This window comes from Electrophorus electricus, chromosome 11 (assembly GCF_041902795.1).
Source record: "Electrophorus electricus isolate QZ-2024a chromosome 11, ASM4190279v1, whole genome shotgun sequence".
NCBI lineage: Eukaryota > Metazoa > Chordata > Actinopteri > Gymnotiformes > Gymnotidae > Electrophorus > Electrophorus electricus.
The window spans coordinates 23,813,803-23,828,991 of record NC_137507.1 but is presented as its reverse complement, the minus strand read 5'-3'; the positions used below and the strand labels follow the sequence as shown (position 1 = coordinate 23,828,991).

At 40.7% G+C, this 15,189-nt stretch overlaps 1 protein-coding gene across 2 annotated transcripts in view; it reads left to right on the top strand.

Moving 5' to 3' along the window:
* The window catches only part of fgf12a (fibroblast growth factor 12a), a 36,773-nt gene that overhangs the window by 2,128 nt on the left and 19,456 nt on the right, over positions 1–15,189 (top strand). Inside the window, exon 1 of one of the 2 annotated variants that reach the window (XM_027031935.3) lies at positions 12,633–13,152. The exons of the other annotated variant lie outside the window; for it this stretch is intronic. Coding sequence (XP_026887736.1) covers positions 13,062–13,152 — 91 coding nt within the window. The 5' untranslated portion in view covers positions 12,633–13,061. Of the gene's footprint in view, positions 1–12,632; positions 13,153–15,189 lie in introns of those variants that run through there. 2 annotated transcript variants of the gene reach the window in all.

The window sequence follows — 15,189 nt, the reverse complement described above, 5'->3', positions numbered from 1 at the left end:
AAGAGCCAGCTCGCTAGCATAGCAGTCACAGCACCCATTTAACCTTCCTAAGTGACGATATCCGTCACATGCAGCTTTCACAGTTAAACTCCACGTAGTTTGTAACACGATTCGCAGTTACGTAGAAAACTACAGACAATGCCTCAGAATTCCCAAGAGAACAAGTAACAGGTGAGTCTTGTTAACAAGACTCACCTGTTACTTATTTTGCCAGCCTATATAATTTCAGCAGGATTATTTTGTCTTAGTGAAGTATTGCCGCCACTTTCTCTTGTGCATACTGAGCGTTTTTACCGTTTTTGTTTTTCAGATTATGATCTTCTGTTGTGTATTTTTGGATTCTGATTCTGGTTTGCCCTTTCAGTTTGTTTGCCTGTGTTTATATACTTTCTTATTGGTTTTGGATCTATTTTTATGTAGATCTTATGTGTATCTGCTGACTATGACTCAGACACCCCTTCGGCATAGAGAACTGTGTATTGCTCTCTGGTTACAACTCAGCATTGTACTTTTTCTTCTTCCGCTATTTGGTTTATTAAAGACTCTAAAGTGATTCTGCATGCATCTCTTTGTTCATGTAACATAACCATTTGTATCCTACAGATATCTCGAGAAAGCATAATCACATAAGGGACCTCCATTTGCTAGTCCCTGAGAATGTACATCCCTTGCTACCACAATGCCTAGAACGATGCCTGGCTACAGCTCTAGACAAGGCAGCTGTATACAGTGCTGAAATAGAGAAGTTGGAGTTTTCTGGTGCCAACACAAAACCACTGCAAAAGTAACTACAACCAGCGATAGTAGAGGGATGTTCCACCAGGTTTGATTTCTACCAAAGGACAAGTCCCTCCTGAGGTTTATCTGGTGCAATATGAGGAGAGATGATGCCCCTGTCATTTATGAATGGCAGGTTCTGCCTTCAGGGTGACTGTTGCCCATTCTTTCTCTTCAGAGGCAGCCTTATCCCTGGTCACAATGGGGCAAAATGTGAGATTCTATGGAGAGAAGCTTCTATGTCAACTACTGCCTCCAGAGTTTGAGCCCAGTTAAGAAAGCACAACATTTGCTTGATATGGTAGGATTCAACATTTGCCAATGGGCATCTAATTATCCTGATGTAATCAGTCACCTGCCTCCAGAGGCCAGATTAGCTAAGCTCTTACAAGACAAGACAGATCCACGTGAATCCACCTTCAACCTCAGCTGGCACTGTGGAACTGAGAGGTTAGGCTTCAAGCATAAGCCTGTCACTTACAATGCCCCAAGCACGTGAAATATGTAGAATTCCAAGTACTGGCACGCAAGTATAACACCTCGACATGTGGACAGTCCTGAGGTACTCCATCATATCCACATTTTCAGTGATGCCTCAGAAATGGCATATGGAGCCGTGGCATACCTAAATTCAGGATAGAGGAGCGGCAACATACATCTCGCTTTTCCATTGGCCAGGTCTTGTATAGCCCCAGAGAAGCAGCTCTCCATACTGAGACTGGAGCTCTGTGCTGCCCTGACTGTTGAGCATCTTACAAAGCTTCTGTCTAACAAGCTTACTCATATGAGAGATTATCTTGTGGATGGATTTCAATGTGGTCTTGCAAGGGTTACACTCTGCATTCTTTCACTTTGAGGTGTTTGGTGGTGGAGATTCAAGAACTGAATGACCAGAGGGCACGGTGCTATGTAGAGTCAGCAAGAAACCCAGCTGAAGAGCTCACTCTATACGAGTATCTTAAGGCCCTAACAGAGCCTAATTGATGGACTCATGGACCAGATTTCCTTCTACACCTGCATTCAGACTAGCCCTCCCTTCTCCCGTGGGAAGCTTCAGAGCAGGTTTGCATACTTAGCCTATCCTCAGAGTACGACAGAGGTAGTGAGCTCTTGAAAGTAGGAGGCCGATTGAGTCAGGCTGAGAACCTCGAGTTTGGCATTGTGCACCGTATTGAATTGGAAGCCATTCACCTGATAACATAGCTGCTCATCCAAAATTAGGATGAGCGCTTGTGCCACCCTGGACCAGGAAAAGTGTTTGCAGCACTCCAATGAAAGGTATCGGTTCTGAGAGAGCGAGAGGCACCAGCGAACATGCTTTGAGTGAGGCAGCTGTAAGTCAAGACCAGCATGCCAGAAGATGGTCGATCCTCTCCCTCCAACACAGACTTCACACCATTGTTAATAAAAGTGGAATGGCAGAATAAGATGAATTGGTGCCTCGCCATCAGAGCTGACATCCATAGACAGTGAAGCAATCCTTACGGCACTCTGAAGGTTTATAGCATGCTTCGGACAATCAGCGGAGCTGTACTTCAAACAAGGCACTAACTTCCACGAGGGTGACACTGAATTCAAGAGTTCCTATAGTCAGCCCAGTCCTGATCAACAACAAAGATTAGCTAGCCACCAGACAAACTTCCACTTCAGCCCCCAGCAGAGCTACTCTTTGGATGGGTGTTGGAGTGAGAAATACACTCTCTTAAGACCACGCCCTATACTGTCCTTGGCTCAGATGCAGTTCTGGAGTAGGTGCTCAGGATGTTTCTTATAGATATCAAGGCAATCTTGAATTTGAAGCCGCTTGGGTATGTGTGTAGATGGTGTGATTTAGAGCCTATAACCCCAAATTGCCTCATGATGGGGTGGTCAGATGGTTCCCTGCCCCCAGGAAGTGTATCCTAATCTGAGTGCATTGGTAGGAGGAGATGGAGGAACAAACAGGTGTTAGCCAACAGATTCCAGGCCTCCTTTTTTTGAACCATTACTTGCTTGTGATGCAGACTCAAGGGGAGTGGCAAAGTTCAGTGACTGATATCAAGGTTGGAGAGGCTGTGATGATAGTTGACCCAGAATTACCACGTTCAAATTGGCAGATTGGAAGAGTAATGGAAGAGTCTTTTCTGGGGCTGATAGTCAGGTGAGAAGGTACAGATAAAAAATTGAGGGTATGCCAGAACCATCACACACCTGATAGGTCTCTAATGATGAGGATGACCAGTAGGTTACTTAGATTGCCCTTTCCATGGAGCAAATGTAATCTTAAATTTGGGGGCGGCTATGTCGGAAAGACCATCCCTGAAGGCACGTGTCATCAAGCATGCAATGTCAGAGATTGCTAACAGTAGATTCCTGGTTAGACATTGAAGCACATATCATTTGTGACTGTTCTTCCTTGTTCATATTGTTTAAATTGCATCTCCGACCCTTATGGGAGTTGACAATTTCTGTTTAGTGTAAAGTTATCAGTAATGTTCCATTGTCATTGTCTTAATCATTGAATTTACCGTGGCTAATATTACTCTAAATAGTAATATTACCAGTACTAATAGTATAGATTAATTCCACAATTGTAATGTACAACAAGTATTATTCAGCACTGTGAGTGTTGTTTTGGGGCCAAGTAAGAAGTAATTGTTATAGAGTTTGATATGTATGAACATATGAAATGACCACATTATTCCCATTTGGTGATTGTGTTCTGCAACCCAAGTAATAATTATATGCTTTTATAATACTAGATTCACTGTAAGTGCATGTTACTGCATACAAATGGATAGTACTGTTAATGAGGGAAATAACTGGTGGAATGTATGTTCTGTTTCTATTCCAGACCACACATACAGACATAAATACATAACTAAACATACAAATACACAATAATCAAGATCAGCAAATATACTTATATCCACATATCCATATACACTTGCATCTCTTGTGTGTGCACTCACATGTACCTTCAAAGTAAGCCTGAGCCAGTGTGCAAATATGCTGTATGGGATATTCTATAAAAATGTTGAATTGCATCCTAACTCTTAAATGTTTTGGCCAACACTCCAGAGAGATACAATGCTACAGAACCACCCAACCTTTACCTTATAGAACATGCATAGCATCAAGTTACAAAATTTGAGATGTACATGACCACGCACCACATCATGTGTGGGGCTAGCACACATGACTAGAAATGAAGCAGTTGCGCGAATGGTGTGCACGATCTCGCACAAATGACAGTGAACAAATATAAACCTAGCTTTAGGCTTGACCTTTAGGGCCTCCAAGTGGTGTTCCCCTGTCATTGTGAATTTGCTGGTTTGAGCCCCCATGATGCCACAGCCTTTGATGGCCAACAGCAAAATTTGTGCTGCTCCCTAGGTGGGTAGGATAGCATTACCATGCCCCCTTTTGTTCACTGTGACAGTAGCTGATTGTGGGTGCCTGTGGGCTTGTACTTGCTGACAAGGGCAGTTAATGCTCCCCTATGAGTGTCTAGAGCTGCAGTATGCACTGTAGTTTGAAATATGGCTTCATGTGTCTTTGGACGACATGAGTGTACTGGTGACATGCAAGTCACACATCAGCATGTGCACATGCAGAGTTTTGTCTCTTGGAAAATCCTTGAATCTTGCTGTGGTTTGGCCATTGTTTTCGCTTATCATATAGGCCAATATTCTCAGAGGCCAATATTCAGGTTCACAGGATAGGTTAAAACAACTGCCTAATAAATATGATATGCAGTTTGGGAAGTTGAACAGGACACAAGCACGACCAGTGCTCTTGTCATGCTATCCTATGTTCCCATTTGATATGATAGAACAATGTACATGACATATCATGTGCTCTTTATCAGCAGAAAAGTAGACAGACAGACATTTTACTGTATGCAGTCACTTGGCACTCACCATTTCCATAGCTTCATTAGGCTTGACCTCTAGTGCCACCGAGTGGTATAATAGAAAAGCATTTGCCCTATCATGGTGAATTTTCTGGTTTGATCTGTAATGACATCACAGCCATACGTGGCAGTGAGTTCAAGGGAGCAAAATTGGCGATGCCCTCTGGTTTGGAAAGATGGCTTTACTCCCTCGCATTATGACAGTAGCCAATCGTAAATGTCTGTACTTGTGTTTGCTGGTAAGGGCAGTTGGTGTTTTCCTCCGAGTGTGTTGGGCTACCTTCTGTTGCAGCATGTTGTGATGCCTGGTTTCATGTGTCTTGGAGGAAATGCTCTGGTAACCTACACATTTTCTATTTATCCATCAGTTTCTCACAAAGCAATGTGCCCTACACCACCTTTTGTCCATCTGTCACTGAATTCTCGAAACATGTCTCCAGTCCCTGAATTCTCATGCATTATCATTACTCTTTGCCTCTCGTATTCCTTCCTACAAGTGACATTAGGTTTTAAAGTTGGAGTGCTTCTAACCCCATTGGTGTATTAGTGTATTATACACAGCAAATGTCTCACTGTGCATACACGCAGTTTGAACTCCACTGAGTAAATACTGGGTAAAAACATCAGGCTTCAGGACCGCAAATGAATTCTCCAAAGTGTGTGGTGCCTGGCTTCATGTGTCTTTTTGGGCGTCATAAGCATATAGGCTTATTTATACAACACAGTGCTTTCCAAGTTCTGCATCAGAGATATAAGGCAACATGTTTCTCTTTTTGAAAGCCTCCATTGGTGTTTAGGTGATGTGTCCTATAAATGTGCTTGGGACTCTTGTTATATGAGACAGTGTGAAGGTTAGAGGAAACTTTGCCTGAATAGCAGGAAATGATCCTCTCCTGATGAAGTGTTTTGTGTTCATACTATCCTGCCCTATATGTCCTCTATCTATACCTATCTAAGGTCACTTTTGCACCTCTCTTCCACAGGGACACACCACTATGAGAAGTCTCTGGGCTCATGCACATTTGAGGACAGATTTTTTTTTGTTTTGTTTTGGATTTATGATGCATATATGATCCAATTAAACTATAATTATGCTCCGTCTGCCTCAGAATCAACTAGTGATAGAAACCGGTGTTTTCCGCGCAACTACAGTCATGTCTGCTTACACACTACATAAATCAGTGAATGCATCATGACACCAATGCCAATTAAATATCAAATCCAAATTTCAAAGCTGCAATATCATTGTGCTTTCAGGCAACCAACTATCACTGCAGAATCTCTCTCACAAATCGCTCTGCTCCGCCTGTCTGTTCCCTGCTGCTTCTCATACCCCTGCCTCCCTGCCTCTCCCCACACCTCTTATTTACCCTGTTGATTGTTCTTCATTTCTGTGTTTGCAATCCCTCAGAAATCTAATTACTAATTTGAAATCTCTACAAATGATACATTCATATGTGATCACATGTAATGCTACAGAGTATGAACATTTATCTCCTGGTTTTATAATAATACCATGTTTTTGCACAGGCCAGCAAAATGGTCAGTTGTAAAAAAAAATTTGACCATTACTACAGGCATTATTTCAGATATTTTTGTGTTCTCTGTTCTCTTCAGATGCACAGATTAGGCCTACATCATTAGACCTGAATTAGACCTGAATGTTTAAGAAAGTAAAAATGAGGTTTTGTCTTCCTTAGGAAAATAAGAAGGGCTCACGAGTTCTCAATATGGTTTAGGTCAGCTGAGGAAAGGGGCCATGATATTATTCTTTCATCTGTAAGGCCTTTACTGGCCAGTCACGGAGTGGAGTAATGCATGCGATGGAGCATTGTCCTTCATAAAAATCATGGTCTTCTTGAAAGATGCAGGCTTTCCTGCACAACTGCTTAAAGAAAGTGTCTTCTAAAAACAGGCAATATGTTTGGGAGTTGACTTTAAGTCCGTCTTCAACCCAGAAAGATCCAACTAGCTCATCTTGAATAATACCAGCCCATAGCAGTACCCACCTCCACCTTGCTGGCTTCTGAGTCGAAGTGGAGCTCTGTGCCCGTTACTGATCCAGCCATGGGCCCATCCATCTGGTCCGTCTATAGTCACTCTCTTCTCATCAGTCCATAAAACCTTTTAAAAATCTGTGTTGTTGTTTTCACCTTATGTGTCTTGTTCAGTGGTGGTCGGGTTTCAGCCTTCCTTACCTTGGCCATGTCTCTGAGTACTGAACACCTTGTACTTCTGGGCACTCCAGGTAGGTTGCACTTCTGAAATATGACAGCACTGTAGAGTAATGAGTTCATGGTGCCTTCACGTCTGGTTCTTCTCAAATCTTTGGCAGTTAATTTGCTTCTTAACATGTTTCTTGTGACCCTGTTGACTATTTGCAGCAAAACGTTTGATGGTTCTGTGATCATGCCCCAATATCTTAGTGCTGCATCCCTCTGAAAGATTTTTACAAATTTTTACTTTTCAGAATCAGTTAAATCACTTTTTTGATTGATTTTGCATGAGGAAAAGAAGCTACCAAATAATTATACACACGTTGATATAGGGTGTTGGTCACCTTAGGCCACACCCTGCCTCATTATACAAATACATATCACCTAATATGCTTAAATCCAATAAACATTCAAGTTTATACAGCTTGGAGTTGGAAAATATGCATATAAAAGATATGGTCAAAATACTCTCTTGCCTAATAATTGTGCACACAGTGTAGTTTATTGTCCTGTCTTATCAAGAGGGATTTACTTCCTCTCAACAGCCAGTAAAGCAAGGTGCTCAAACAGTCCTGATGAGTGTAGTCATACAGCCACAGCACAATGGCCCAAAACCATTTGATCAACCTTGCTGGCTCTTGAGAGAAAACAAATCCCATTTAGTGTGACAAGACAATAAATCCCCTCTCTATGCTTGCTAATGTAGCTCCAGTTGTTGCAGCTAAAGACATCAGCTGTTGTAACTTTTCAGTTGCTTTTTCCAACTCCAGGTCTTTAAAAAATGCTAAGAAGTCCCACAGTTTTCCTCTGCTGCCCTAAAGGCCATGATCTGAGTATAGGATTAGAGGTCATATTTCAGTCTTCCTGCATTAAAGAAATTGTTATAACTTTTAAGCAAATTTTGCAATTTGTTTTCTTTCTTTTATTAGCCACGTTCTACGCCCATGACACCCTGGGATAACACCAGGTTTCATTTGTGTGCATAGCAGTGCATAAGCATTGCATTTGAGGGAATTTCTGTAGCTTTTGCCTGAAGTCCATTTAGAGAGGACATATGTGTGAGCCACTAGTATTTCTTTGTAATTGTAGCCCTGCACATGTTGATTTAAAACATAAAAGACAGACATGAAAAACATTTAAAAAATCCAACAAATCCTAAATTGCTCCTGAATTTAGCCTGCAGAATCTATACACATTTCAGACATGAAATTATGAAATAACATGAAATGTCATGACATTAAATGTTAGTTGTCTCACCTCCTTTCCATGCAAAGCAGTTTTAAGTTCATCTTTGATTTTATCAAGGACAGTGGTTGTAATGGCAGAAATGAAATAATTCTAAATGGAATGCAACATGCAAAAAGGATTACTGGAAGTTAGTGACTAAGATATCAGCATACTTGACTAATATTTCAGTGAATTCCCCTTGTTACCAGATTCGTGGCCCACATCATGGCCCCTGAAAGCCAGTTCTTTACAGCCAAGCAGTGACGTGACATTAGTTAGGCAGCACAGATGGACCCTGTTTTTTTTTCTTCACTTTTCACTGTGTTTTGCCACCTGAAGGAATTGAGAATCATTTGCATTTTATACTCTGGCCTTGCTAAGTAAACTTGACCATGCACATGAGCTTAAGTGTTCCTTGCTTTTTGCATCTTTTGTATGCCCTGTCAAAGTAAGCAAAATTGCCAGAACCAATTTTTGACCAAACAAAACATCCCTGAGATGGTTTCATAAAAGAGACATGCCAACAATATATTCTTAGTCAAAGTACTTCCAGTCAGCCAGTTCAATTTGTTATAGCAGGAGAGCAGAAATGATTGGGTTTTGTTTCTTGACTTTTTAACTAAAATAATGTTGGGCACTGACTCGTAGTGCTGTTTAATTCTGAGTGTCTCTTCCTAAAAAAGACTACCAGAGGCCAAAATCAGCTCAACAACATGAGCAACATCTGCCATTTTGCACCTGCTAGCTTGCTGGCTAGACTTTCCTTCTATGACCTAGCTTAAAACAACCTTTAGAAAGTGAAATGAAAGCAAGTAACCAACTCAATAACTGTATTTGCAATGTCATTTTTAGTATGTACAATTAGAAATGATATAAAAAATAGTAGAGAAAATGAACAGAAGCTTATTGCACAGTGACTTCACCTGCCAACATATACTAAATGAGTTTGAATGCCTCTGATGCCAGTGTGTCATTTCAGAACTCTGTTAGTCATGTTTATTGCTACGTTTAAAAGAGGTTCAACCCTTTTGAGAATTCCACCAATCATTAAATACAGCAGCAGCATCTGGGTGACACAAAATCCATGCATATATCCAAGCATATATATATTTTTAATTAGAAAAATCTTTCTTAACAATTTCATTGACTCCAATGGAAGCCACATATCCAGGCATTGCTCAAAAGTATGTGTTAAAAGCATATTGTCGAATTAACTTTGCTGCATTTAAAACAAGGCATTTTTTGAAGTGCCGCTGAATCCCATAGACACACAACATCAGTCAGTGTAAATGGGTCGTGCTTCTGCGGGCATCTATGAGAAAAAAAATCCCATTATATACAGCTGTGGTGTATGACAAGGGGTGGAGATGGAAAGGAGCACTAAGGAAAACAAGCACATGGCACAAGTAACAGAAGGAGCCAAAAACAGACACAGGTGAATGGAGAGCACACGAATATTTAACATAGAGTAAAGAACATCAAAACTGAAACATCCAAACATGAAATTAGCTGAATGTGTGTTTCATACTCTAAAAAAGTTAGTACACTTCAATTACCAGTGTTCAATGTAAATATGCAAATTATTGTCTCTTGTGGATGTGCATTACTTAGGAAGCATTAAGGAGATATTGGAGTTACACATTTACAGATACTTTATAGACAGATTTGTTAAATGTAAACTTTTTGTAGTGAGTGTGGCACATCTGTTGATGAACAATTATAGTAAATCAATATATAGTCAAACAATTATAGTAAAATAACTTTCATCAAATGAGTATTTGCCATCATGATTTTAAATCATGCATATATGGATGTTTTCCTGTCGGCATATCAGTGGCAGACTTTCACGATACGACCACTCCTCCCAGATGCCTGAAGTAATAAAAGAGTCTTAACAGGCTCAGGATGGTACAGAAAAACAATCTTCATTAGGACAAGGTTAAGAGAAGTCTTCTCTTGGAATGTGGTGGTAACAGGTTACAACTGGAGTGGGTGTTGAATGGCAGTTTGCATATGTTGACTAATGTATGGTTTGGATGTAATGTATGGTTTGGGCGAATGCAAACCCTAGTATGTAAAATGGTGGGGTGAATACATAATCAATTTTGACCAATGTATAAAAATGTGGGTTCTTTGTTTGGTTGTTAGACATTCTCCAGAGTGTGCCTCAATAATGCTTGTTAACGTTAACGTGCAATAAAAGGTGGACCAGCTATTCTCTTTAACTAATTCTGAAGTCTGCATCTTCATTTTATATTAGAATGTCTAACTTTACAAATAGCTGACGGAGGATTTAGGAAGGATACGCCTCTGTGTGTGTGTGTGTATGTGTGTGTGTGTGTGTGTGTATGTATGTATGTGTGTGTGGTGTTCGTTTGTAGGGCTACGCCGTCCCCGTGTCTCACACCTGTTTCTCGTTCTCCGTTGTCACTGTGTGTGTATTTAAGGTCTTGTCTAATCGTTAGTGTTGTCTATGTTTAACCATGATAGCCTGTGAACTACATTGTCTTGGTTGTGTGTTAATAAATGTATGTGTCTGTGTGATGCAACTCGTCCCCGCATCCTACTCTGCCTCCTCAACCTTACACAGACAACCAAGTTAAAGATAAAATATACTGAATCGGACAGCATGGCAGGTTTTTTTTTAATAATCACAAAGGCTGAATGAGAGCACTTAACTGGAAGACGGGTGTTAATTTGGTAATATGTGTTGGTCTCTCCTCTTATCCTCAACAGTTTGATAAGTCAGTGTCAGAAGATAAGACATGCTCAGAAATCAGTGCTTGTTGGGGTTTACTTGAGCTTTCTTGTTGCAGGGCTGGCCTTTGTATGTGTACAGTGGAAAAAGAAAATTCATGAATCAATTTCTTATAGACTTCTTACTTTTTATTCTAGGAAATGCTTCTAATGCTTCCACATATGTTCTTCCTTTAATCAAGCCATGTAGTAGCTTGTTGTGTTAATAAATTAAGGGAAATGTGACTTGAAAAATGGCCATGCCTAGGACATTATCAAATAGAGTAACTGTAACTAGACTTTAGTCTGTAAGTAACTCATGCCATGTCTTTACAGTTTATGCTGTCAGCTGAGACTAAGATATGAAGTCACTAAATATTAGAAATATTTACCTACTATAAACACATTGTAAGCACACAGTTAAAGATGGTATCCTGTGGCCATGTACAGTTTATGTTAGCCATTTTGCAACTATTTACTAATAGTAACAACTATTAACTACTGATCACAGATGACTACCAGACTACCAGATCATTGTTTCCTGTGTCAGATTCACTCTCAACCTCGCAGTGACATGGACACATGAAAAAACACACTCCAGTAATATTACTGTGCCTAAGTCTCATCATAACATAACACCCATTAGTATGGCAATACCCTATCAGTATTGCTTCTGTATTAGGAATGGTCTGCCATCCAAAAAATATCTGGTCCTTTGGTGAAACTGACCACTGAAGAATTGGGTAGAGGGTAATAGAAAAACTGTTCATGGCTGCAGATGGGTTGCAGTCTTAAATTAAACCTATAACATACAGTGTCTAGTGAGTATAGGTCTTTAGCAAGGGTTTCTACTAAAGTGGGTGTTGAATGTTTTGTTAATTTGAACACACAATATGAGCCCTCTCTGAGTTGTAACTCGGATACTTTTGGTTTCCTTCAAGCATTTAAATAAGTCATGGCATAATTACAGGAGTCAAGTCAATGAATTCTGTTAAGGCATTTATTTCCTTACATTGTGGCAAGGAGTTGTTACCATAGACTGTTGTTCAGATAGTGGGTGTTTTCTTGTCGATGTTGTTGCTACTAATGTGGTTGCAGCTGTTTCTAATGGTAACGTTATTGCCTCTTGTAGTAACATACGGATGGCAAATATTTCAACAGCCACGTCTTTATTGAGAGCCTCCATCTCTATCCAGCTCGCGGAAGCTGTGAGTTTAAAACGTGTGCTTATAGCATCCTCTATCGACGACACTAATTATGAAAACATCTATTTACAGGACTGCAATGTTAGTCTCTGTAAAGTAGTAGTGACATCACATCAGTTTCTGACGATGGCAAGCGTTAGCATCAGGTTTGTATATAAAGCAGAGGTAAAGAGAAAAAAGGTTTAGGAGACAATACTGACCGTTTTTACAACAGTAAGTAGCATAGTTTATAGGTTATCGCTTCATAAACAATAGCATGAAACGTGATCGATTTTAAAACTAATCCCATCGTTCAGTTCCAGAACTTTTCAGTTCATTAGCAGTTTAATAGCCGGCTATGCACTGAATGTAGTCGAAATTAAACCGGTCAAGTAGCCTATGTACTAAGTTGTAGACAAAAAACTTCAGTCATACTGTCTACGCACTAAACATCTTTGTCTTTAAATGTAGGCTGCATCTGACGTAGGGTATACGTCTCTGTTCTGTTCCCTATGGATACGAAACAATTGGCGTTATAATCCAAACATCTTTGCTGCCTCACACTTCGTGCTGGTCGCCTTGTGTCGCCAAGATGCATCGCCCGCATTACCTCATCAGGGGCCGTCCTGTCACTTACCCCTGCGCCTTAACTTTCGCGTGCACGTTCACAGCGGGGCTCTGATTTTACGTCTGCTAGTAAAGACGGAAGCATGGGCAACAGAATGTGCAAATTACCCTAACGTCCTTGCGCTGCTTGCTCGTGGAACTGTACTATGGCGAGTGACCGGTACGGAGGAAGAGAAGAGGAACTCAGTGCACTCAAGATGTCTTGTTTGAGTACAATTTGCATGCGGCTCCTTGTCCCTTCGCTGTTTTTAATACTCTGAAACCCAGAAACTGTTCTGTATATATTGTAAGTATATATGTTCGGCGAACCTGCCGAGGCGCTTACGCCACCGATACCCTCTGTTGTGATACTGTGTCCGTTTGCGTGGATTGAGGAAGGACCCACACCAGCCCAAATCAATGAGGATTCTGAGGCTATTCCTGAAGAAAGGAGAGCATATGCTGCAGTGTCTCTGTGGACAACGATCGGAGGCGACCACAACCACCAACGGTGAGACATACTCTGTGCATGCTCGCCGTTGAAAGGTGTAAAAACGATCCCATTGGCCGCTGACGCGTGTGAGCACATCTACCGAGTCTGCGGTACTATGCGCTCGCTCTGTCCGATGTGTTCACCGCCGAATCGCTGCGTAGTGACGGCAGCGGCGCGGGAGTCGCACTCCTGGCATTTTTCGCTTACTTGTTTGTAAATGTTCATACTATTGCCACTCCTTCCATCTTATCACACATCAAATACATGTTTCCACCGTGGTCATGGCCAAAGTCACAACCGTCTGCTTTAGCCAGCAACAGTCGTTAAGAAATCTCTCCCCATTTCAAGGACATTTCTTATTGTTACCAGGAACGAAGAATGCAGGGAGAATGTAGGAAACTATTGATGCATATGCAGCAAATGCTGCCTGCCAGTCTGCAGCCGCCAGACACTTCCTGAGATTATTTTAAGGTGAGCGGGTGTTCTAAAACGGGCTCACGCAATAGACCTCGGAGGTCTCTGGTGTCCTCCAGGACAGTCAACTTCTTCACGTGATTCAGCACCTTGGACAGCAACTTCATTGCGCATCGCTAGTGCGTGGGTCCCTGCCGAGGAGTCACTTCTTTCAGTGTTCTGGCCCCCTCTCAGTCAATATTTCAGACAATTATTAGTACTGGCTGGCCTTATTTGGACCTTCTATTTTTCAATCATAAAAAAAAACCTTGCAATAAATAAACACACCCAAAGGATGTAAAAGTAACACAAAAGGCTTTACTTTTGTCAATTTCACAAGCAAACATAATGTGGTATGCTTTAAAAAAGGTAACATAACCAAATTAAAACTAATCAGTGTTGTGTATAATTGCTGGCTCTTTTAATGACTTGCCTCTTAAGCAGTTAATGCAAAACATTTGCACTCAAGTGCAGATAAATCACAGCACAAACTAGAAAGGTCATACTGAACACACATTTCCAGGAGACATTTTTTGTGTCCTCCACACATGCACCAACAGTGTGTGTGTTGTGTTGTCCCTGTTTACTCCTTGACTTCAGTGGGCTTGGCATGCTACTGCAGAGCTAACACCTTGTTGTTTATCCATTATTTTTTTAACAGGTGAATAATTGTGCATTTAGTTCAGGGCCCAGTTCACTGCAGTGGTGTCAGAGACAGTTTTGTAGTTTAGATGGAAACATCTAAACTCTTAGTTGAGCTCTCTTAGTTGAGCTCTGGCCTAATTGTCTGTTTCTATGCTGTATTGTGCTTCCTAAGTGAATTGATAACATTATTTTGTAAATTTAGATTAAAGCCATTTTTATTACTATATTTTGTTAAGCATGGTTCTTCTGTACAACCTGTCAAGTCACTGATTGTTTTCATGTTTCAGTTTTATTTACAAGCAAAATTTAATTTGTTGCCAGCTGGAACGTTTGCATTCAGATCCATTATCCAGTTTGCTGGATTGAACAGGATCATTGTAAAGCTGCATAATGAGTTTGCATTGGCCATGGTTGTGTAAGTCAATCAGTCTCCGTGGGTGATGTGTGGATGTTATGCAGATGACAGATTGTGCCACCCTTTTTGTCTGTACTGCCTTTGTGGTGCAGTCTATAGTACATTGTCTCTGATGTTCCTCCCACACTGAAGCAATCCAAAAAGGAACAAAAGAGATCAGAATGACTCAAAAAAATAAAATAAATAAATAAAGAACATTGTTTGGGGGAATTCAGGCAGTATTTTACTAACTGTGGCTAAAATGCAACCTAGAATAAAACTTAAGGTAAATTGTGCTGCTGCATATACATTATATACATTTAGTATAAAATCATTCAGGCTACTGTTTTGTTTTTTTTGTTTTTTTCTCTGGGCCTGTTTTATTATCAGGAGAAGTGCTGATGAAATGTTTTGGGCATAATCCTTTAGTAGTATGCACAGTGGTTTGACTGAATAAGTCCCATAGACTAAACTGGGTTTTTAAACCAGGACAGGAGAGTTCTCAAGAGCATGTTCAGGGGACACCATGCAAGGATCTCGCTCACATAATAAGATGTCACTTC